At 38.7% G+C, this 26,034-nt stretch overlaps 2 protein-coding genes across 4 annotated transcripts in view; one reads left to right on the top strand and one right to left on the bottom strand.

Annotated features, from left to right (window-relative positions):
• The window catches only part of LOC105356388 (leucine-rich repeat and fibronectin type-III domain-containing protein 4), a 43,954-nt gene extending 30,298 nt beyond the window's left edge, over positions 1 to 13,656 (top strand). For both annotated transcript variants that reach the window (XM_011487394.4, XM_020711620.3), the window contains exon 8: positions 10,609 to 13,656. In XM_011487394.4, coding sequence (XP_011485696.1) covers positions 10,609 to 11,932 — 1,324 coding nt within the window. In that variant the 3' untranslated portion in view covers positions 11,933 to 13,656. The remainder of the gene's footprint in view (positions 1 to 10,608) is intronic.
• pcxb (pyruvate carboxylase b) overlaps positions 1 to 26,034 on the bottom strand; it is a 355,470-nt gene that overhangs the window by 118,083 nt on the left and 211,353 nt on the right. The window lies entirely within an intron of this gene.

The raw sequence follows: 26,034 nt of genomic DNA, 5'->3' as shown, positions 1-26,034 counted from the left end.
ATATAATCAGTCAGAGGAGAAGAAAGTGTGAATTTTTAGATGAATATGAAGCCTCCGAAATCTCAGCAGGTCGGGGAGAGTGGCTGAGGGTGAAAGGGAAGATGGGAGAAAGGCTCAACCCAAATTACCTTAGAAGAAAATGAGACGAGGGAAGGATGTGTGAAAGCAAACAAAGTGACAGTAGGAGGAGATATGGTCTCAAATCCTTTAAAAGAAAAAATCTTTTTTATTTTTTATTTTTTACAAGAATAGATCAAGATAACCTAGAAAACCACTGTATGCAGATATCATGAAAGCTAATACTTAGGTGTTCAAATACATCAAACAGTCCTCATGGGACAGGGAGCAGGAAGATGCAGAAAAACCTGCTGGGTGGTTAAAAGGGTGAAAGTGGTGCCCCACTGAAATGCCACATCAGAGCCAATGCATTTGGTTCTGTGCAGTCCCATGACATATCTCTGGCAATTACACATGGAAAACTAATTAAATGATTGAATTAAATGAACTGAATGGGATCCTTGGTCCCCTGCTTATCAGCTGCATTAATTCCTCCACAGAAAAACATTATTAAAAAAAACTAGCTTCCTGTGTAACAGTATGAAGAGCTCTGGGGTCTGTACAGACTAAAGCTTGTAACATAAGTCCAAACAATTTAAGGCACCAAAAAAGTGATTCCATCCTTCTAACAAGGAAGGAAAAATAAGGTCAGATGAAGATCACTACATTTCTTTAAGTGCACATGCCTTTGTAATCAGTCTTTGTTAATCATTTACACACTTTTATTATATTAGGTAGCTTAATATTCTGCAAATTCTGAATACATTCCTTGCAGTGGGAAGCATTACCATCAGGGTATCATGTTAAGCAGCATCAAAAGTGATTAAAGAGATGAATACACCTCTAGTAAAGCATCATTAAACTGGATTCTGCTGGTTCTTTTAATGCCTAAAGCTAGATACTTCTTTGGAAAAGCAAAAGAGCCATTTGTTGAACATGTGTCTAAATGGTTTTTACTTCTAAAATATTTCCTGAGCTATGCTTAATCTCCACATTTATTCATCCATTTTTGCAAGAGTAGCAGAATTAGAAATAAAGGTTAACCAGAACAATCGAGTGTCTCTGTGCTTAATCTCAGATGCGTGGGAACCCTTTAGGTAAAGAAAATGATGTTTTGGTGTTTTTAAGAGGTCCTTGTGGCTTTTTTTCTGATAATGGAGGATTTATGTAAAGAGATTAAGCTCAAAACTGATTTTCTGAGTATTTGTTCAAATAGTTGTAAATCAGGAGGGAAAAAAAAAGAGTGCAATTGTGGGCCACAAGCTCCCTGCTCTGCTCAATTCTGATGCATCTGTTTGTAGATGACTACCGGCAGATTCATGTACGTCTTTGTTTTCCTAGTCTCAGTTGACATCTGGCTCAAACCTGTATGGCTGGATAGCTCCAATTTTGCTCTGCATTTTTGTTTCCACAGTAACGTCAGGTTGGGCGTGTGAGGGACTGTATGCATGTCCTAGAAAACCACAGGTTTTTTAATATTGGCTAAAAATGGCACAATTATAATTAAAAGCCCACTGGGAGCACTTATAGGTCAGATTTTGCCATTTCTTTTAATATTTAAAACTAAATATTTATTTGGGGGAACAAAAGAGCCATTTGTCTAAAAATGTGTCTAATAGTTTTTTACATATTAAATATTTTCGGAGCTATACAGAACCTTTACACAATTTTTAGCATCCCTCTCTGGGAAATAAATCCATCTAACCACACAGGCAAAATTGAAAGAAACATCGATTCCACCTATGTGAAGATAAAAAGGAAAACATGACAGAACTCTGCTTCCATGATGGACTTCTGCTAAATTTGTCTCGTTGCTGTTGCTCTATGTCAGCTTTCACAGGTAAATAAAACTGTCCTTGCTTAAGCTGAGCTAAGAATCTACAGAGACGGAAAAAACAAGCATGAACAAAAGCAAACAAGTAGTTATACAGAGGGAACATGCCAAGTTTGACTGAGTCCAAAGTGAGGTGCTATCATAGCGTCCAACAGCAGACCATGATGTAGGGACTGCCACGTTTCATTTGTGAGGTCAGCAGACCACAGCAGCTTCCAATTTAACATTACTGGATGCAGAAATCACTAGTGCAGAGGTAGGGTTGGACAGAAACCACACCAGCCTTTTGATCACAAGAATTCTTATTGGGAGCCGCAATTTTGAAACCAAGCAGAGTGCTGGGAGGGAGGCTCACTGTTATGATTCAACACAACCTTTATAGTAGTGCTTGAAGAGGTTATGAAGTTTATGATGCTCTGAGTCTTCAATAGCTCCTGAGAGAATCTCTCAGTTGAAAAGAGTAGCTGTTCTATATTTTCTACGGTAACTTTCTACTAAAACTTTGTCCAAACATCTTTGAATCCTGGCAGAAAATAAGAAAAAAGGGAAAATGAAACTAATCTTAAATGGTGGAGATAGTTTCCTTTTTTTTGTTATGCTACCAGAAAAAAATGAAACTTTGTGAATATTTTTGTTGCAAAGCCTTTGGAAGTTGGCAGAAAGATTTAAAGTAGAACAAAAATTGAATTAGTTTAACCATAGTTTCATTACAAGCTTGGACTGTTCATAGGTGACTTCTGGGTCATTTACTCCGTTATGACCTAAGCAGATGTGTGCAGCTTCAGTCAAGTTCTGTATCATTCTGGTCCTGATAAATGTCCACCCCACATGTCTCTATGTCAACCTTCTCCCTTTTAAGCACCAAATCAGGCATCAGGTGCCATGCGATAGCAAATTCATTTCAACCAGGTGTTCAAATGTCAACATTTTCCAGGGCTAAACATCATCGTAGGATAGCAAGAGGAGAAAAGCTACCAAAAAAAACATTGAGGGAAAATGGTAATTGTTTGTTATCAGAACTAAATTATCTTAAATATAATTTAAAAAAAAGCAGATCCTCTGAATGTCCATAAATTACCATAACAAAATACAATATTCCATTTTTAATCATCAATGTGGATTTTTTGAACAAATAGTTTGCTTGAGGGGTTTGCAGAGATGCAAATCAAGGCCTGCAGGACTTGGCAGAACACCTGCATTTGACATAAGACATCATGTTGCACTGGGTTCAGGGTGAGTGCTGCTAAAATAGGTTTCGAAGAATCAAATCCTGGGCTTTTAGTTTGACAGGTAAGCTTGTGTGGAACTTTTATTTTGAAGGGTAATACAGGGAAGTGCTTTCTGTCTTTTTCATGGGATGACTGAGGGACTTTAAGACCGTGTCAATGCTGTTTTAAGCAGATTTTTTGTAAGTACATACAAACCCTCTGTTGCGCTAAGGTTACTCAATGTGGTGCATTTGGGGACTAAATGTGAGAAGTTTTCCATTCATAACCATTTTTCCAAAATACATTCCTGTTTTTTAAATCATTGTTTTAGGAGCTTGAGCTCTGGGACATTCAGGAATTTTTTTAGCTACCATTCAAAGAGCTCTGTCATTGTTTAAAACTACATTTGAATGAAGTTATGGTTCAATGGCAGAAGTCATCACTCCCACAGCTTTATTGCACTCATGAAAATGTCCAGCCACAGATATAGCAACACCTGTTCCCAAAGGATAATTCCACTTCTGCGACTATACATTTGCAAATTCTAACTGACATAAAAAAAGTTGTAAGGTAAAATTAGACAGCAGCATGGATCTTTCAGCCTACAGCCTGAAAGCCAAGTAAAGATGATCCAAGTCCCTGACTCAGAGTGCTTCAAAACTTTGATTCTTTTGACTCTTCCTTTTGTCTATTTTTCTCCAAAAGGGGATAAATTATAAAAGAAAAAGCTAATCACTTATATTTTGTTGAACTCAGTAGAATGAAACATTTAACAAAGTAGGGTTGGGCAATTTGGCCAAATAATAGTCATTTTTTTTACATTTCATATTTTTTTCTCTCCCTTAACAAAAATTACAAATGACAGAGAGAGATTCAACAAAAACTTAACCTCTCTTTTGGAGGTTGGCCTGAACACAAAGTGCAACTACATAAAAGCTTTAAAAATATAAAATAATGTGGCAGGTGTTTTGTGAGCTACCTCTAGCTTGTGCGGAGAAACACTTCTCGCACTCGACAGAGTCTCTGTCTTTGGGTGTTTTGTTGTGCTCCTATTTTTGGTAGCAACAGCCTTCAATCACATTTTGCAGTGTGTTTGCAGTCTGAGGTCCCAAAACCAAACTAGTTCCATAGAACAAAAGACACTGTTCCTGTTTTAGGAACATGCTCCTCTTTGCTAGCTGACAATTTAGAAGCCAAAGAAAGTCGAGTGCTGGGGGGGAAAAAAACAGATTTTCCCCCAAAATAAATCTTCTTGAACAACAAATTCAAATTTATCGATAACATTGACATATCACTAAACCCTGTAGCAAAGTAATGGACTACCACCTTAACACGTGGTCTAGTTAGTACAGTGTATAATTTACACTTGTAGATTACAGTATTTTTCCACAAAAATAGGTTCAGAGACGAAACCTTTTGACAATATAACACTAAATTTTGTCAGAAGAGACAAGAACAAACACTTTTGTTAACAGGAATGATCACAAGAAAAAAATAAACCAGGTTATGCGAGAGAAGAATCCAGATTTTCAGTCACCATGAGGAACATGTAAATGGATTCTATAAAAAGAGGCACAGAAGTGGAACAGAGACAGTTCTAGGAAAAGAACACGCTGAGACCCAGACGGGGATCAGGAGTAATGAGCCTCAAGGATGGAGGAATGTAAAAGAAACACAACTGGATATTCTGGTAAAAGTCATTTACCTTTTCTAATTATGCTGAGTAATATCTTACTAACTACTGAACTCAGGTATTACCATTCTAAAAATGCACAACCTTTGTCCCCCATGTTTCTTGAGTGCAATCCAGCATCTTCTGGTATTTTCAGTTCTTTATTCAAAATGATCCAAATCAAGGATGGGAGAGCAGCAACCGTTTTTAAGACCCGACAAGTATAAAGAGAGCCAAAGATAAACAAGATAAGTGCATTTGCTGAGGTAGTGACAAGCAAATAACAAATGAGGCAGAGCACAGGAGTGCAGACATAGATGGAGGAAGACAAGGAAAGAATAAAAACCTAAAAGAGGCAAAAATATGGTGCAAAAAGAAGAGGAAGAAGTCAGGGATGAAATGCACCCCTTGGGAAGATGTAATTAAGTGTTAAACTACTGTGTCAATAAACGTGTCAACTCGCATCAGAGCCATAAGAGGAGAGGAAAGAGAATGGGTCAGCACTCAATATCCTGGTCCCCTTATATTATGCTGAAGCTTCAGAGACGGGAGGAGATTCAGGAATCCTTTTTATTGAGCAGTTAAATTAAAATGAGGAGAAATGATGGGCACAGAAAAGTAATTTCACATCATGAAAGAGAAAGATAAAGACAGACAGGAGGAGGGGTAAACAACAAGAAAAACTGTAGATGCCAGGTTAGGTTGATAAAACAAAACCTGGAAGGCAAAATGAAGCGGTAGGTTTCCTAAATGGAAGAGGAGAGCAAAAGACAGGAAAAGCTGAACGGACAATGGAGGTGACATGGCAGAAAAGGAAATAACAGCAGTGTAGATGTCAGCAAGAAAAGGGGGTTAATTGGTCTCTCAATCATCCTTGCCCATCTTGCTTCCCTGTCTTATGTCCCATTATGTCTGGTGTCAGACCACTGGATTTGGTGGTAGAAAAAAGGGGGTAGAGGAAGAAAGAGGAGACATCTTTGTCTTAATTTTTCCATTCCTGTAGCACCGCCTTTTTCTGCTCTTCCATCTTGGATTATAATAATTACTCATTTCTGTATCAACTGGTTAAAGAAGATTCAATCCAATAAAAATTAATGCTATTTTTAACATTTTTGTAGGATTTTTTTCATGATGGATGACATGTATAGACAAAATTTAGCTTAACATTGCATGTCTGAGTGTGTCTTTATTCAAATCTTTGTGAATGAGGAGCGAATGAAAAATGCAAGTGGAAGGGCTTGTAGCTGTGCAGTAGGTGCTACAATCATTAGGGCAAAAGCTAGCTGCTATTCTCCAATCTGATGCATCCACTTTTAGGAGACTAGATCCATGTTTGTCTTTAATTTCCTCATCTGAGCAGGCATCTGGCTCAAAACTGTGCGGCTGGATAACTTCAATATTGATCGCCATTTTTGTTGCATCCGCTGTAAGCTAGCGGGAGACCATGTAAACAAATGGATAATGGGAAATGATGGCAGGCTTACTTCACACCATTAGTTTAGCCCACAACTCAGAGGTGAAGTTCTATAGCAATCCTGCCACTCTGCAGAAACTATATCCTAGATAACAGGTTTTTTGATTTTGGCTAAAAACAGCATAATCAAAATTAAAGGAACACTGGAAATGATTTATAATAGATCAAAAGATTGATTGAGTGGAAGTTTAAATAAAGAACTGTATTGTCCCCTTTCACTTTTCCCCCCCACAATTCTGAGCTTTTGCAGGAATTGAACAATTATTAGAAGCACGGAGACAAATTCTCTCCATTTGGAAGCAGCCAACAATAACCAATTGTGGTTATTGAGAGCGACTCCAGTATGATTTCAGTTTTATTTCATGTCCAAGATGTGAAGCTTTGCTGCTTTAGATGAATAGTGTTGGCACAAAACACTGTTAAACTGTTCAAATGCATAATGGACTCAGTGGTGGTGAATCAGCACATCAGACGCGCTTGTGCACGTTTTTAGCCTCCCATGTAGGTCACATTTTACTTCATTCACTCAGCTATTTCTGTCTTTGCAAGTGCAGGGAAAAATGGACTTGATTCATAATCTCATAAGGAATGGAGGGGTAACGGGGTGGAGGAGAAGACAGGGACCTAGGAAATAAATGAAGACAAGCAGGAAAATGGGGGAGGTGAGGAGTGGGGGCACCCAGAAATGAAAGGATAGAACAGATGGAAGACGAGAGGAGCTGGAGTGACCTTGGAGGCTAAATCATGATACAGAGATGCAACAGTGACTAAAGTAGAGGCTTGGAGGTTAGGTAAAGTCCAGGGAGCACTGCAAATGATGTGAACCCAGAAGAGAGGGAGGTCTAAAATTAAAGCAGGTAAGAAAGGTAGAATCTGAATTCTTCCCCTACGGCTTCTCTCTAACCCTCCAAATGGAGAGTTATAGAAAAATGGTGTGTTCTAATCCGGACGTCCCTCCCACTCGATGACGGAATCTATAGTCGCCAGTCAGCTATGTCAGCACTCGGAAAATACTTAACATCAGTTTTAGAACTTTAATGCCTCTACATTTGGAGGAGTAGTGAGAAGCCAGAGGTGTGGGGGAAAAATTTGGATTCAGCCAAAGTCTGGATGTCACATGCTTCAGTTTACGAATTTCAGTTCCAAACAAACCAAGGAGTATAAAAAAAATCCAAACTTTTCTGATATAAATCTATCCTTACAGATAAAAGCAAACTATAAAGACAGCAATGTGCATTAATAGTAAAGTATTGCTGTACTATTACATTCAACATGTTGAAAACAAAGAAATTAAATCCCTAAGTTTACTAATAAACTTGGTTTACATTGGTCCATAAGCAGCTACTTTCTTTAATTTCAAGGGGTTCTTTTTAATGCATTTTGATGCACTTAGACATTTTAAAAAAGCATTTTCAAGATGGCCCTCTAACAAAACTCTACCAGCATTATCCAGCTTCCCACAGTGATGTTCAAGTACCCGTACGTCTGCATGACAGGCACAAAGTCACAAAAGCTCAGGATAAACAGACACCACTGTGGTATTTTGGAAGCTTTTCAAATCTTATAACATGACCAAAGGTTTGGTTTGTGCAGAGTTTTTACTGTATTCTCGGTTCTGGCCTTGGCTTTATTTTTGTCCAGAAAACCTGAACACATACTGCTTTTTTTTAAAGCCAAAGCTAACTGGCCCTGCTGTGACTGAATGCCCCAACATTTTAGCTTGTTTTGTGAAAATGACTTGTTTGTCCTGCTGTGGTTACATCTTGGCTTATGTGCTTTTCAGTATTTTTTGTGAGTATGAGCTGCTTTAACATTTTAAAGACCCACTATGATGAAAATTGTGTTTTTAACATGTTCTTGTGACATGATATTGACAAAATTAAGCTCAAAATTGCATTTCTGAGTGTTTCTTTATTCAAATAGTTGTGAATCAGGAGCAGATGAAAAAATGCTGTTTGAACTTTACAGGGCATCCTCTTGTAGATGACAAGATCCATGTATATATTTTCCTCTTCTGAGCTGCCATATGGCTCCAAACTGTACGGCTGGATAGCTACTATATTGTTTGCCGTTTTTGTTGCACCGGTAATGTTAGATGTGGATGTGTGAGTGCTGAAAGCTGTCGTAGGGGAAGAGGGTCAACAGAAGGCTCTCAGCATAGGGAGGAGAAATGAAGGCGGGGTTGCTTCACATTAACAGTACCCTCCACAACTTTGAGGGGAATTTTCAATTACTCCTGCTGCTCTGCAGAAAATATGTCCTTGAAAATGAAAGTTTTTTTAAAAAATTTTGGCTAAAAACGGTATAATCCTAATTAAAAGTCCACTTGGAAAGCTTTTAAGCAATAGATGATCGCAGTGGGATCCTAAGAAGAAAGGATCTTTATATCAAGGGATTCATTGGAAAATACTATTTAATCTAGGAAAAATTAAACTTTCTTTTCAGCAAAATATTGTAAACTTTTATAAAACCATCTAATTTCAAACAGTGCTGTCTGTTTAGGAGGTGGTAATGTTACACTTTAATTCGTTTAGGGCAATTTTCCTTTAAATTCTCTGAAAAAAGTGGCTTTGAATATTTGAATGTGCTTCAGATATCGCAGTGAAAACATGTTTTTACCTCACTGCATTGTCAAGTGTAACGATGACCATTTGCCTAATTTGCTTCAATACATATGTAGACTCAAACAAATCTGCGACTGTGTTAGAAATAGAAATCAATACCAACCGCATTGGACCACTGAATGAGAACGGCTTTAATGAGAACGCCTCCTGCGGCTGCATAGATTATGTTTAAACCAGGAGAGACTTTGTCTTTGCTTTCAGTCTCTTAAAAAAAACTAATTTTTCCTCCAGCTGAAATCATATAAAATTAAAGCCCTACTTTCCTGCTTTAGTCTCCAATACATTTCTTTAGGGAGAAAGCAAAAAACATATTTCAAGGTCAATTTTCAAGCATCGTCTTAGAAATGTGTGTGTTACCTTTTGAACTTTGAGAATGTGGTGAGAAGCTCTGATCAATATTCTTTAACAGAAATACCACCACTGAAAATCTATGTCTGCCCTGCAGCTGGCCTGAAGAAGGACCCACTTGGTTCCCAGCATACTTGCATTATTAAACATCAATTCCCACGACCTAAACCTTATCAAAATCAGCATGCCTGAGAATTGTCAAACAGCTTTAGATCTATTTTGGTAACGCTAATTAAGCTTTCTTTAAATAAAGAAAAATGCAGGACCACCGCTAATCTTGGCATCTCGATCATGGATGTATTTGGCAAAGAAAAAAACAAAAGTCTAGGATAAACCTAAAGTATTAAAAGAACCAAGATGTGGTTTGAAATGTCATAAATTCATCCTTTGAACTAGCATGAAAAGGGAAAGAAAAAGGAGGATTTAGATAAAAAAAAAGACAGGAGGAGAATGCAAAAACTGATAAAAATATATATTCAAATAAGGTGAGAGGGTTGAAATGGTAAAGGGCAAAGGCATAGCCATCAACGACAAGGACTCAAGAAGGACCTGAAGGGCTACAGGCTCCCACGCACTCTAAACTGGCACGTCGCAGCTCCCTGGACTTAAAAAAAATCTCCCTCATTTCAAGGTTATCCATGCAAATTGGGGTTATATTAATTTACTAGGTTTTTAGTTTTTGCAAAAAGCTAGTAAATGCAAACAAACATTACCAAACACAAATAAAAATGATGCAAACTAAGAGCTCTCCATCCTCCTCCTCACCTATCATATTGCCCTTTCTCATTTAGCTCACCTCTTCCCGTACTTATTAGCTTTAACATCTGCTCAAACGCCTAAAATGAGGACACATTTAAAACACTTCTCCCTCTATTATCCCACACAAGTGCTCATTACAGACCCACAAAGTCATGTGCAATTAAAAATACGGGAAAGTCTCCAATTGGCCCCATTCTTCTAAAACACCATGGCTCTAGCCACACAAGGTTTTTCTTTGCCACACAAGGTTTGATTTAAAATGGCTATTTTAGAGAGGAAAGTGAAGAAAATGGCACGTCATTCTACTGGGTGTAAATGAGATTATGTACATGTATACACACAAACTAAAGCCAAATGAATAGAATGTTGCCTTTTCATGTCCTCCGGCTACACTCTCCATCAATAGCCTAATTTTACTTTGTCGCTGCAGCATCCACCCCATGCTGTTTTTTTTTTGCCATTCTTTCACACCCATTCACCTTATGATTTTCCCATTAATTTTACAACAGAGGGGGCTCAACTATTCAGGTCATGTGTGACATTACAGCATGCTTGGTAAATTGATGTTTCTTTGCACAGCCGTCTTGCACACTCAGCTAACCCAAACTTTTCTTCTTTGCCTCTCTCATCAGAATCTTACCTTCCACCACTGACCGATTCCTGCTCAAGAACTTGGTTTCTGGTGCAGACTACAACCTGTGCGTGCTGGCCATTTTTGATGACACCATCACATCTCTGGCAGCAACTAAAGTTCTGGGGTGTACCACATTCTCCACCAAGGATGTTTATCCGGCATGCCGCTCCCTTCAGGCCCATTTTCTGGGAGGGACACTCACTATTCTTGTAGGTGGTGTGGTAGTGGTCACACTGCTTGTTTTTACTGTGGCGCTCATGGTTCGCCACCGTGTTTGCAATCAAGGCAACCACTTGGTCTGTCACAATGGCAATGCTGAAGTTGGAGGTGGGGCGTGCTGTCAAGGTGGTGGAGTAGGAGGTGGAGACAAAGGGGAAAATGTGAGTGGTTGCTACCAGTCAAATGGTTCTGGAGATGTGATGATGGTTGTTCTGCCCAATGGTCTGCCCTCAAAGAGAGGAGCGGAGAAGGGCAATGAGAAGGACAAAGAGAAAGCAAAAGATGCACAAGATGCTGCTTCTGCTCTGCCTCCAAAACTGCCCCCAAAGCCCAGGCAAAAGCCCAAAGTAAACCTGGAGCAGTTTCTCTCAGCAGGGGGTGTGGTTTCCACAACAACAGGGGCAGAAAGTGAGATGGCATTGGTGGTGAGGCAGCGGAAACTGGAGAAGGCATTGCCGCACAACTTAGAAAGAGAAAGAACTCCCCTCTACTACTCCCCGTCTCCTCCATCCACTCTGCCCCGCCAGTCACGTTCCAGAAGCCGCCCAAGTCCAAGACTGGAGCGGGAACTGACAAACCGAGCCAGCTTCTCCCTGGCTGCTCCCTTAAGGGACTCTGAACTGCTGGACTGGACACTTACACCCAGAGGCAGGGACAAATGGAACTCATCACAGGCTTATCAAAGCCCCCTGTCCCCTCTAAGCCCTGCCTGTGGGACAGTTGGCAAACGGCGACATTCACTGGATATGGGATCCTCTGTTGCCCTAGCAACAGATGCTGCAGTGACTGCTGCCAGGCGTTATGGAGCTGTGAGTTACGCCAAAAAGCTGAGTGTGATCTGGACGAGACGGAGTCAGTCGCTTCATGGAATGCTGGTACAGTGCGCCTCGACAACAAGCACCACTTCTTCAACAACCAGCGATGATGGGGAGGGTGGTGCAGGCTTTGGAGCTCATGATTTCAAACGAGGATACCTCCACGCTTACAACACATCCAACTCCAACTCCAACACTGGAATTCTTACACTGAAAGCAAAAGAAAGGAGCAGGGAAAAAGAAGATGGTAGAAAGAAGGCAGAAGATCTGGACGAAAGTATTGTGTAATGTCAGGGGAGCCCATAGGGTTACGTGAGGAAAATTTGTGGGGAAAAAAGGGAATAAAGGAAAAGAGAATAGATCACAGATGAAGGTTATTGTAGAGCAGAAAACAGACTTTACAGGGAACATTTAAAAAAATAAAGCTTTGATGAGAAAGTAAAAACACAATTGGACAAGAAAGGTGTTATAGATTATTTTAATATTTGTTTTAAATAAACTGAAGTGTTTCAGTAGACATTAGTATTCAAATAAAACAAATCAAATCTTAGACAAAAAAAAAATCCAGTCATAAACTAGATGAAAACCAGAGCTTGACAAGTAAATTCAAAGGGTGGAGACCATCAATATAGCAGCAAAACAAACTGGATAAGGCAGAGTCAGGGATGAGGCGAGCTCAGATTGGATTGCACTAAAGTCTCTTCACTAATAGAACAATACTTGAGCTAACACCTTCGTTTTCCCTGGCCATCAACACCATCACAAGGATTTATACTGGATCGGAGAGCAACCCCACCACTCCAGATTAAAAACAAAGGCATTTGACACAGAAATAATGCTGAAAAATGTTTTGACTCCAACATTTACAGCAATTTAGAGGCATCTCCCCCTCCCCAAAATGCAACGAATGTGACTTTTAAGCGTCCTCTGTGTCTGGACAAGGATTTTGGTTGCGCGGATGAGGGGAGGATAAATACAAAGCACTGTTCACTGGACATGATCAGTCAATACAAGCTGGAAAAAAGCGAGAGGAGCACACACAATATTAAAGGGAAAATACTGGGATTACAATCGAGTCGATATGGATTACAAAGTGCAGCAGACATGATGGAAGGGGTGCATTTCTGATAGACAACATCATACTGCATGTCAGATAATGGACTATATTATAAAAAAAGGGTGCAAAAGCGTGCCTGGGCTTGATGGAAAAGAGACTGGATACATACGTGCGTGCTTGTGAGTGTACCTGTGTGCGCACATGTAAATGAATGTTTGTTATCTGCAATCCAGTCAAACAGACTCCATCAATGTCTAAAAATGTTTAGTGCTTTCTGGACATGCTTTAAAATAAAATAATTTTTTTTTTAGTTCCGGATCAGGTTAAGCCAATCCAAATCGAAGTTTGAGTGAAATGTTCAAAAGGCTTTTTCACTGCAAAATTTCTCTGTAATGTAGCATGGTCGGAGAGCACAAACTCTTGAGTTAAACTTTCCAAATGTTTTTGTCATTCTGTGTGACTTAAGACTCTGTTTTTCCTCATGGGTTCATGTTAAATTTGAACTTGAATGTTTACAGGGACAGGAAAAAAATACAGAACCACTATGGACGTACTGCCCAAACGTACTGACCACTGGAAGACTTGGACCATGTAGTGACTCTTAAAATATCGAAGTAAAACAAAAACAGTTGAAAGTAAAAACATATATAGAGAGAGTATATATCTATATATAGATATATAAATATATAAAACATGTTTCATGTTGCACAACGTGTTTGTTTTTCAAAAGTTTTCTGGGGAACAGGAAGTTCTTGTACCTTGGCAGAAAACCTTATAGAAGCACATAAATCCATGCAGACAGACCAAACCGATGCCTACAAAACAGAGCCAACTACATGTTCAACGATGAATTAACCATTCTATTTGTTTCATTTCTGTTTTAAATCAATTTTGACAAAGTCAATCTTGATATTGTTCTTTGGACTTGATATAAATAAAAGTTACATGTATAAAACTGATTCACCAGAAAGGATTTGTGGAAAATGTGTGAACTTGTCTTTTAATGCAGCAAATAGAAAGTAGTGAATAGCTGCTTTACTGAATCAGGGTGAATGGAAAAATGCTAGTTCTTTTTTGTAAATTTGGATTTCTACTTTTCAATCCTGATCAAAATGCTCAAACTTTAAGGTAAAAATACTTTACTACATGCTACTCTGAGGCCGGAAAGAAGTTGTTTACTTGTCAGTCAGTGGGCTGCATCAAAAGGCTGAACTAGCGATTCTTCAGGTAATTACAAAAAACAGCCAAAAACATAGCAATTATGGGACAACAAGTGTAGAGCATGAAAGGGAAGCAAATAAAGGGATGTGGGGAGATCAATGGCTTCAGGAAAATAGACAAAGAATAAAGGTAAAAGTCAACAAACCATTTCACAATTCATCACTACTCCTGGCAGACAAGCCAAGGTGACAAGAAAGTTCAGCTTCAAAAGGTGTCTGACTAATGGGCAATGATTTTAATGTTTTATCACCAGTGCAATAAAAGGAGCTTTGAGATGTTTTTGCTTCGACTTGCAGCTGTTTTAAACGTCTATTATCAGTCGACACCATCCTGCTACCAAAAATGGCAAACATTTTTTTTATTAGAATTTCAGTAGTTAAACAACCAAATTACTATAGTTGATTTTTTTTACAAACATAAAAAGAACACATTAAAGGTGGGTAGGATAAACCTCACCAGATGTGATACCTAAAACTTAAAACTATGTTAACACTGCCTTAGGCAACATGCAATCAAGCCACCACTTTCAGTGAAACATCTGTTTAACCCTTGTGCTATCTTAGATGACCCCAACCTTACATTGACGTGTTCTCCCTACCATGACAAAGGTGGATAAAGGTGGAAAGATTTCATGGACACCAGTGAAGATCACAAATCATTGAAGAAAAAAGGTTCAGAGCACTGTCTAGTGGGTCTAGATGACCCCACTCCCAATGTTAAAGTGCCTAGGATAGCACAAGGGTTACACACACTTAAACGCACGTTTTTCAGGCTTTTGTGTTCAAAATTCTAGTGTTCACGTGTTGCTACACACATCTTTAAGGCCATGTTTTGGGCTCTACGTACAAAACTAAAGAATGCTTGTTGAAAGTTAAACCAGGTCGAACTTTGCCCAAACACGGAACCCGGATCTGGTAGAGACATATGGATGGTGTCCCTTTTAATTAACGGAAGTGCCAACCGTTTGAAAAGTGATCACGAAGGAATTGTGCCCGGCTGAAATTCTTTGAAAACAAGACTTTCACAGAATAGAATGTCGTTGTAAAGGGAAAAAGCCAGGAGCAAGATTCACAAGATTTGCACTGCTTCGACACCATGCACCAAGGCTCTTCCAACTGCAGATGGCAGACATGTGGTAGTAAACAGTAAAAAAGAGAAGCCCTTCCCTGCTTGCCCATTGTTAACATCATGGGCTAAATGCACGTTCAAGAACCCACATTTCTGAAAACATGTCACATGTTGGGTGAGTCTGACGCTTAATGCTTCAGGGCCTCCTAAACAACAAAGCAAGTGGGATTTAGAGAATAAATAATGAACAACATCATACCTACAGCAGTTTTTCAGCAAAGAAACCAGGACAACTGATCCATAAAGGAAATAATGAAACCTCCTTTCATCAGGAAGGGTATTGAAGTTAAAGCGTGGCTGGGTCTTTCAGAATGACAATGATCCTAAAACACACTGCACATGCAACGAAGGAATGGTTTCATAAGAAGCATTTCAAGGATTCTGGAGTCGCCTAGTCAGTCTCCAGATCTCAACTCTAGAAAATCTTTGGAGGGAGTTAAAAGTCAGAATTGCCCAGAAACAGCCTGTGGTAGCCATGCTGGTTCAGTATGCCTTCAATTCCAAAAATGTCACCAGCAAAGCACCCCCACACCATCACACCTCCTCCTCCATACTTCACAATGGGAACCAGGCATGTAGGGTCCATCCGTTCACCTTTTCTGCGTCGCACAAAGACACCGTGGTTGGTACCAAAAAATCTCCAATTTGGACTCATAAGACCAAAGCACAGATTTCCACTGGTCTAATGTCCATTCCTTGTGGTCTTTAACCCAAACAAGTCTCTTCAGCTTGTTGCCTTTCTTTAGCAGTGGTTTCCTAGCAGATATTCTACCATGAAGGCCTGATTCACACAGTCTCCTTTTAACAGTTGTTGTAGAGATGTGTCTCCTGCTAGAACTCTGTGTGCCACTGACCTGCTCTCTAATCTGAGCTGCTGCTAACCTGCCATTTCTGAGGCTGGTGACCCGGATGAACTTATCCTCCACAGCAGAGGTGACTGTTGGTCTTCCTTTCCTGGGGCGGTCCGCATGTAAGCCAGTTTCTTTGTAGCACTTGATGGTTTTTGTGACTGCACTTGGGGACACTTTCAAAGTTTTCCCAAGCCCTTTTATGTTTGATGTTTGCTTCCTATGTCGACAAGGGTCATTTGGAGTATAATTTTTAAACTGTTGCAATGAAATGGGAAGGATGTTTTTGGTTGTTTTACTATTTGTTTTTTATACCGCAAATTATATCGTTATCCCAATATTAATCACCAACATCGTGAGTTTTCCTCATATCGTGCAGCCCTAATATATACACACTCACGCAGTGGGGCAAAAAGTATTTATTTATCCACCAATTGGTGCAAATTCTCCCACTTCTATACCCTTTGCTGGCAATGACAGCAGTCAAACGTGTGCGTGTGTTTGTGTGTGTGTGTGTATATATATATATATATATATATATATATATATATATATATATATATATATATATACACACACATATACACAACCACTTTTTTAATTAATGCAAAGTGCTTTAGAGGCTTAATACTGTTAAAAATTAAATTTTAAAAACACGCTTCTCAACACCCAAGCTAAAACCCAAAGTGACATATGAATAAAACTCGAGATATAAACAGAAACAAAAGTAGAAAATGTAAACATTTCTAATCTTTCTCCACATAATTTTTCACCTTCCAGGTTGTTTTTTATCCTATTAAGCTCTTTGCAAAGGGACTGCTCTCCCAACTGAATATATACTGATGTGGGATGCAAAAAGTGAGGTTACTGTGTCTCTCATTTCCCAATCTGTATTTTTGTCATCCAAGTATGTTAAACTGGAAAAAAACAATATGTTCCCCCTGAGTTTTAGATACTAAAAATTACCTGGGTTATAGATGGTGCTTCAATGATAGACCATCAATCCTAACAGGATACAGGCGTGCAGAAGATAGTACTGTCTCTTGGCAGTAGATAAGAGGGAGATCTGATGTAAGGATCATAAGTATCCTGAAAAAAATAGTCAAGACTGGGTGTTGTGTAGTCACCTTGCATATCTGCATGTTTGTCTTTGTGCAATGATGTGTGACGGGCAGGAAAAACAGTACTAGCCCTCCCTGTAACTTCTCTGCCTGAAGCGAAGCCCTGGCCCAATTTGACCAATAAAAAAAAAGTGCTGACTAAAATCCAATACACACAAAACCAGCTTTGAAAAAACACACACAGATAATTGCACTCTGAGATAACCCTGTAGCAGCAGCATCTGCATGTTTGTCTGTGCGCATCTTCAGGCCACCCCTCCCAGCAGCTAAAATCGAAAGTCGTGATCAAGATATGATGCATTTCCTGCAGTATGCTCAACGGTTACTGAATCAGCAGCCATCCAGACTAATTCTTCAAACCACTTGGACTAGTGAAGAAATCAGGCTGTAATCAGGGGAGAAGTGCGGTGATCATTAATGCAAATTATACTTACAAACAGATGACATTTCCAGGCCAAACTATCTGCAGTGTGCTCTGTGAAGTATTACCTGAAGTATAAAATTCTTGGTGTACTAAACAGACTCATTTAAACTAAAAAAAAAAAAAAAACAGACAGCTCTGCCAACAGACCTTAAAGTTGACATATTTATGGATCAGTTTCCTTTTAGAAATGTAAAGCGTTCATGTAAATTAACCATTTATATAAAACACAAATCTAGGGTATACATTTATTACCATATTTAAAAAAATACAGCAAAAGGCTTTATGGAAAGCTTAATAAAACAAAAAAAATGTATAACATCGATGTGATGAAGCACATTAAAAGTTGTTGTGACATTGGTCCACAGCTAACTGAACTCAAGTCAGCTTAAGCTCAAGTATTAAGTATTTTTTTAATATGTTAGATGGTTAAAAATGCTAAATGGGGAATATGAAAATCCCATTGGTGGCTAAAAGGACTCTTGTTCAGCTATACCATACAACTGTTCTATTTCAAGTTCAGCCACAGGTTCCACTTGGAGGGATGGAGATCAGAAGTCTTGTTTCCCATGTGAAAAGTCACACCTGGGATGTTCCACGTTCTTCTGGTGGGACCAGTTTGACACAGCTGTAACTAATCGGCCGACCTTGGAATGGTTTCCTCTTCACAGCTGCACACAAACTTCATGATGAGGATTTAGTTGAGCACAGTGGAGTAGCAGAGCCCTTAAGTGTACCTACAAATGATCAACTGCTTTCTATTGCATTACAGTTGTCCCTCGTTATATCATGGTTCACCTTTCGTAGATTTTTTTCAGCGCAATTAAGCATTTATTTTTTTATTTTTTACAGCATGGTGTGTCCTGTGTCCTGATTGGCTGTAAATCATTAACAATAAATCTCCGCCGTGCATTATTTTATCTACAGAATGTGTTCAATTTTCTACATTTACATAAAGTTTTGATTATGATTAGAGATTTGTTTTCATTCTACTATACCTACTACTTGATTTTTGGGGGTTTAAAGAATAAAAAGTTTGAAAATGTTAATTTCTGGGGTTTCACCACCTCAAAACATCTGTAATCCTACCTTGCATCCTACCTTTCACCTATCACAGGTAATCATAATCAAAACATGATCAAAAATTTAACCCTGCCTTTTTATTTAATGAAAAAAGTTTTTGAGGATTTTGGAGCACTGTATTTTTCAAGACCATAAGGCGCACATAAAAGTTTTAAACTTTCTCCAAAATGTAGGGGGGGCACATGTGTTGTTGTTGGACCTAGAAGAATAAGGCATGAGAACGGGAGAGGGAAGTGTGGACGTGAACAACAGAGGAAGAACATCGGAGCAGCTACGAGAGAATTCAAAATGAATGAATCCATGGTTTCAAGTGGAGGAAGCTGGAAAACGAACTCAGACAAGTCAAGTAGACGCAGCTGAGTTTCGCGGAAAAAAGCCGATTCGAGCGATGGATTAAATTATTAATGATCAGCATAGAGGAGAATCTCTATAGTCACCATTCGACTGAGGGCCGTAACGCTTACAGAGGAAGCTTTCAACTTTCGCTTTATGAAACACCGCCATCTTTCCATTCGGGCGAGGAATGGTGCCGCAGCGACTTCCAGCGGATTACAATGAAAAGCTGTACATCATCCGTTCTTACTGCAATAAAAAGATTGCTGACAAACACAGCCGAATCACCCACATGGACTTTTGACATCCTGGTGAGTCACACCGTCAAGAAGAACGGGAGCAGCAGGGTAGCGATACGCATAGCAGGCAAAGCTTTTATTGTTGTAGGAGGCAGCACCAGGCTAGTTACGCCACATTTTGTGAATGGATTGTAGAAGCTTGGGCTAACGTGTCTGCATGCACTGCTTTCGAAGTGCCGAAAAGCCGACATCATCATACATGAGGAGCTGCACTGCAACGAGACGCAGTCTGACAATGATAAAAATGAACCTGGCCTGTTTGATATAAATTTAGCCTAGCTATTCGTTCAGATATAGAAGATAAGGACTTTGGGTTTTTAGATGCTGTTTTAAGACTGAAAAATGAAAAATACCGTATTTTCCGGACTATAAGTCGCCCTTTTTTTCATAGTTTGGCAAGGGGTGCGACTTATAGTCCGGAAAATACGGTAAATCACAACCAACTCAGTTTTGCTCCCGCTGCCTTTTCAAAAACACACTCTAGCATGCATTTTTTACCGGTTTGTGTTAACGTGCCTGCGCCTTAAAACCCGGGGAGCCTTTTGCATGTGTCAAATACCGAAAAATTACCCAGAACTGAGGCTGCGCCCTAAAACCCAGTGCGCCTTATGGTCGGGAAAATAGGTTAAGCATTTATTTAAGCAAAGAGTCTGTGGTCAAGATTTATTTTTGGGGATGGGATAAAGACTACTGGTATCTAAAAACAGAAATGACATATTTCTCCATTTTCTTTTCGTATTCTATTACTGGTTTAAAAAATGTCCACAATTAGAAATCATATCTGAAAATAAAAGTCAAACTAGATTGAAGCATAATTTTTTTAATTGATCCACAAGAAATATCACGGAAAAGGAAAGCTCTAACTTAGTTATTGATTATTCCCTACACTTGCTCACGTCAGTAGTAACTTTTAACTTGTACAAGATAGAAACTTATGCATGAGAGTTAACAGAGCTTTAAAAAAGAAGGGAAATTAGTTTTTGAACAAACACGTTCAAATACAATCCCAACAGGTCCGAGTCTGAGTGTGATTCAATTCTACACCTGACCCTTTTTTCTCAACAGACACCAGACAGCTCTTTAGGCTCAAAAAGAAAGCATCGGCCTAAAAGTCAAATAGTGCAGGATCGCTTTGCTTTGAATGGTAGAGGATCTTAATGGTATACTTTGATTCAAAACCCTTTCCCTCTTCATATGAAAAGGACTTGAGCAATCAAATATTGTGCAACCAGAGAACCAATCACCATTGATATGAAGTGGTAATATTTTTATGTAATTAGTTTACCAGGAATAGGACAAACGAGGCCTGAGGGATAAGTAAAAATGCCAGCAGATGACACGTCTTGAAGGCCGCCGCACGCTCTCATAAATATGACCTTATAATCATATCAGAAGTGACTATTAGGGGACACAGTTCAACAACTCAGCGTTCACAACCCATTACCTGCATGGATTTGATCAACGGGAGAAAAATACTCCAAAGCTTTTTCCTTCCATAATTCTTAATCACATGTTGTCAACAACTCTTAAATTCCCCGTGTCAGTATTTCATTACACAACTCCCAGCAACACAGCACAGCACGAACACTGATGATGAAGAAAGTGGGCAAAGAGGATTAGCATTCATAATTATTTCGAAACATGTTTCTCTAAACATATAATAAGCAAATACACTCTTATGTAAAAGGAAATTCTTTAAACCTGCAATAATGTAGCGTTTCTGACATCTAGGCCAACCTTCCTTTTGAAGCTTTGTACTGTCAAATGTGTCTCACCTCTGTGGAAAGTTATTAGGCTTTTATTAAAGTTGAATTAAACCAAGACATCCTAAACTTCTAGCTTTTTTTCTAAATGTTTTTGAACCAGATTTCTAAACTGGTATGAACAAAAGATTTTATTTTATTTTTTTACAAATATAAGATGAAATGGTTCAAGAATTTATCATTGAGTTTGTTAACATTGCAAAATTTTCAAAATCCTTTTTTCTCTCACACACATTAGAATCCACAACGTACTGAAAGTTCCATATTTAATAAAGACCCAGGGGTGCAAATCAAAGACTAAAACTGTGATCAGAGTCACACGGCATTTTTTTTTGTTGTTGTAGAGGCCTGACACCACTGACTGGACTGAGATTGTCTGATGTCGCCCATTGAAAATGGCTTACTTCAGGCTCAAAGCTAATTAAATCAATTCAGTTGCCATTTTTTTGCAATATGGACATCTCCACGTAGGAACCAGTAATAGTAAGCAGTGATTGGTCCAAGTCAGTCTGAGTCAACGTTTTCTATGCCAGTCACTTTTGCCAATCAGGTGTTTTGGAAAGCCACATCCCTACCACTTGAAAGTGTTTCAAACGTTCCACGTGAGACCATATACTTTTGAGGCATCTGATTGGTCAGTTTATAATTTGAATAACTTACACTACAGAAAAAAATATCATGCAGTAAATTAGGATCAGCAACAACAGGTTAAAAAAATGTAGCAGAGAAAGAATGGTTATGACAAAATGACTGAGCAATAGCTGTTTATTTGTCTATAGAAGTCTATGGAATTTTGGCTTTTTGGAGCCAGCAGGTACTTCCTATTTGGAGCACAATGGGGGAAGAGTTAACCAGTTAACCAGTACAGTTCTCATACACAGTCAATGCCAGTCAATGCCTGTGTATGTCTGCCAATTAAAACTGATCCAAAGTTTATTGAATATTGATTATTCAACATTTGGGAATATGTAGCAGTTAGTCTGTTTACGCGCATTTCACCATATGATGCCCACATCAGATCTCATGATAATCTAATGAGATTTCACATTACCATGTAGATTTCTACCCAAACAGCCAATACTACCTCGCATGTATCCACCTTTATCTGATATATTTCATAGTTTAATCTTCTCCAAGTGTATAAATGAGCTGCAGAAGACAGGAGTCACAGGATAAAAACATGAGATCAAGAGCAATGTTCCGTATCTCAGACAACTGCTCCCGTTTGTACTTCCTTCTAGAGTACAAACAGAAAGGCAGCAATGTCTTACTTTGCAGACTTATTAGCTCCCACATTAGCGAACCCACTGACTGTTTTGAGCGTCAATGTTTACCACGAACAGAAGATTTGACAGTTACATCATTACCTCTGTAGTTCTCCAATATTAATCAAATGATGGGCGAGCTTGTAGACCAGGATTTTGTGATAATCATATTTCTATAGTGAAAAGGCAAACACCTGATCATCTCTGATTGAATTGCTGTGCAAAGCTAGTGGAATAACCTTTGAGAAGATTTGTTAACTTGAATTTTGATCTGATCTGAAAGCTTAGCCATGCATATCACACAATCAAAACTTTATTGGGGGCTGCAAAATTAACATATGAGCAACATTTTTTATAGGAAATTCAGCAGTTGGGCTGGCTAGCCATTGAAACCCATAAGAAAAGCAGTTGTTAGGCAAAAACAACTTTGTTACTGAACAAACCTTGGAAACAAATATATATAATCTAATTTGAAAAACGGTGAAGGACGATGTTCCCTTGAATTGTTTATTGGACATCTATGTTTGCACTCAAAAGACTGAGGGCTTGAAACGGACAGTCTATTTTCTAACAGCATAGACAAAGATCACCTTGAGATGAGTAAGAGTTTCGATGAATGGTGCAGCTGGCAGACTGGCAGAGATTAAAGAGAAACAAGGAGCAGCTGTGATCAAACTACACAAGTCTGAAAACCATCAGAGTGGGCCTGCGAGGCGCTACACCTTCATGCATGGTTTCCCCCTTTCTCCGTGCTCCCAATCTTTACATTCTTAATTTAGCTCTCCATCTAATTTGCTCACCTTCAACTTGACTGGCTTCTGATTCATTCCTTTGTTCACAGAATTTGCTTCTCGTCTAAACTCTTGACCTTGCTGCTCCCTGGTTCTTCTTTGCTTGGCGCTTTTGTTTTGTCAATTCACCTCGGCTGTTCTGTTTGATTCGGTCCTGCAGGCTGTGAGGAGATATTGACTTTTACCCTGTTTTTGCCATTGTTCAAATTTTAATTCCTTTCTGTGTCAGACTCACTATGGATTGAAAACAAAATATGTATTGCTGCAGGAGTACACACACATCCACTTCTGTCTATGAAAACCTACACATAGTATGCAGGACTGTCCAAATCCCATAATGCACTGTTCTAAAGTCATCATAATTTAAAATCTTTATAAGTGAAATGCCACATTTCAAAGTTGTGGGTTGGGCGGTTGGCGTAGAGCAACCCCACCCCCCCTTTCCCCTCCCCGTTGCAAAGCGGAGTTGGGAGTTTGTGGCCAGCCCAGCAAATTTTCTACATCACAAATATGCTCTTTTCAAACTGCATGTTTTTGTCTGCTCCTAATTTACAACAATTTGAATAAAGAAATATTTTGATCCTAATTTACATTTTATATGTCTGCCATCATTAGAAAAAGGTCACAAGAACATGTTAAAAATGCCAAAACACCATTTTCATTGGAGTGGGTCTATAAGGAAAAGCATCAGATGCTTTTTAGGATACACCGTTTTTTAAAGGTTTTTTGGTTTAGAAGTTCTTTTCCAGATGATTTTCTCCTCATTCAACATCTTTTTTATAATCCCATCGTCTCCCTTTTTGCCTTAAAATATAAAAACTATTTGCGTCTCTTCCGGCTGGCTGAGATCTAAGCAGATTTTTCCGTCTCAAAGAAAAGAAAAAAAAAAAACATTATCAGGATGGCTTATGCAATCAAGCCTGCACCTCAGTCCGTGCATGCTTTATCTTTACTTTCCTCTTTTAAAGTAAAATTGGAATGAGACACCACACTATGGGGATGTCTGCCTTACAAACTGAGCTACGTGATGCAATTCATCTTTCACATAGTTAGATATCCAGGCTCAGAGGGGATGGAGAAGGAAAATGAATTGTATTTGTAATAGCAAAGCCTAGCTGCTGGAGAACTTTGAGCCTCATTTATAAAACATTCCTTCAAATGACTCATTAATTATCACCATTCAAACTAACATGCAAATCTAATTTAAATCTGCATTAACAGACTTGACCAATATGACAAGATGGAACAGGCCGCCAACAAAACACTAACATTATTACAGGGCGGTTACAATGAATGCAGGAGCAAAATTACCTGCTAACGCTATCAGCAAACACAAATACATTTACATTAGTTGTGTTTCAGGCCGTTAAATTAATGCAAGTCCAACGACTTGCATTAATTAGCTGTGGTCGAGCGTTTCTTCAAGAAGTTGAGGTGCTTTTGTACTCAACCCTGATTATTTGCATTCATTTCACTGTGTGCTTGATTACAATAACTAATTAAATCTGCAAGTAGCATCTATTTATCTTTGAATGCAGGGCAGTCTGTACTTGCCCCCCCATATTTTCTCTTAAACAGTTAATAGAGAAAGAGCATGATAACAGGTGAAGTTCAGGTTAGCTTTAATCCTCTCCATTCTGAATTAAGAGTAAAATTATATATTGCCTCCATGCATTTGATAAACCCATACAAACTATACATTTAAAATTTGACACATGGGAGATAATAAGCTTTGTGTAAATTTCCATGTTGCTACACCAAATTAAACGTCACAAATTTGCTTTGAAACTAAAACCAAAAGTGTTGTTTTTTATTCAATACTGGTGAATCTGGAGCAGGGAATATCAACTGATCTTGCAACAGTAAATCATTAGCAGTGATGAAAATGTTATCAGATCTCTGATAACCCTTAAATAATGTTACAACAAAAAGAAAACTCTGCAAACATGTTAACATTAACAAGCTACGCCAACCACTACACAAGATACTCCAAGCTAGCAAAGTACACAAAAAACAAGCGTATTTCATTATGCAGAAAAGAGCCAGTGAGGAAACAAAAGAAGAGTCTTCAACTTAAAAATGAGGATGTTGCTAATAAAATTTCAGTCAGACAACTCACGCAGTTGAGAATGATTTATTTTCCAAATTTCTTATAGTTTGGCATAAGGCTTTGTTCAGATACAATAAAACAAGATTTTCAATAAAAAACATCGGGTATAAAACTACCCCTAACGGAGCTCACAGGTGGAAGCTGTAGAGGAGGGTGGGGCGACAAATGCAGCACTCGCGTAAAATGGATGACAGCGGGCGTAGAGAACACACCTGGTTCTTACAAGACGGTCCCGGAACAGGTGAGTTAATTGGGCTGAACCGTCCACAGGGAGGTGTGAACAGGTAAACGCACTGCTGAGCTGCCTGCCTGAAATTCTCTCAAGGTTGTTCATTGCCCCGATTGTGGATTCACATTTATCAACATTTACAAAACACCAGTTTCAGTGAAATTTTTTTAATTTATTTTTTTAAGTCAGATGTGGCTGAAGTTGGCGTGAAATTTTTCAGCTTCCCATGTAATGGGTTGAGGCACAATCTACACATTTCTAAGGTTCCTACAAAGAATCTAGTGTACAGATAAGGTTTAAACTAGCTGGAGATATTTTATAAAGGATGGTGATCAACTTTACCCTCAAAAGTTAAGGGAAAATTCAGGCTGAAAAAAATACTAAGTGGACGCTCACATTAACCTATGGAGCCCCTAAAGGGACATTGAAGAGAAAAAAAAAAGGAAGTTATAAACAGCGGAACATGTGACAGCGGAAGTCAAACGCTTGGTTGAAAATTTTTTAGCAGACATTCTTACAAATTTTGGCTCCAATTTTGCTCCACTGTTTTTGAGAGAAGTTTGGAAAATTACTCTTTACAAAAATTAAACTTTAGTTTTACTTCATGACTTCTGAAGACTTATAAAGATCTTACTTGCAAACAGTTTGGACTAGTTTTCAAAGAGAAATTGAATAAAAAAACATGTTGATTATTACCACTTAAGCAACAAGGGGATAAAAC

Source organism: Oryzias latipes, chromosome 18 (genome assembly GCF_053564925.1).
Source record: "Oryzias latipes strain Hd-rR chromosome 18, Olatipes_Hd-rR_3.1".
NCBI lineage: Eukaryota > Metazoa > Chordata > Actinopteri > Beloniformes > Adrianichthyidae > Oryzias > Oryzias latipes.
Note: the sequence above shows the minus strand (reverse complement) of the source record. Positions and strands in the feature narration are given on the sequence as shown.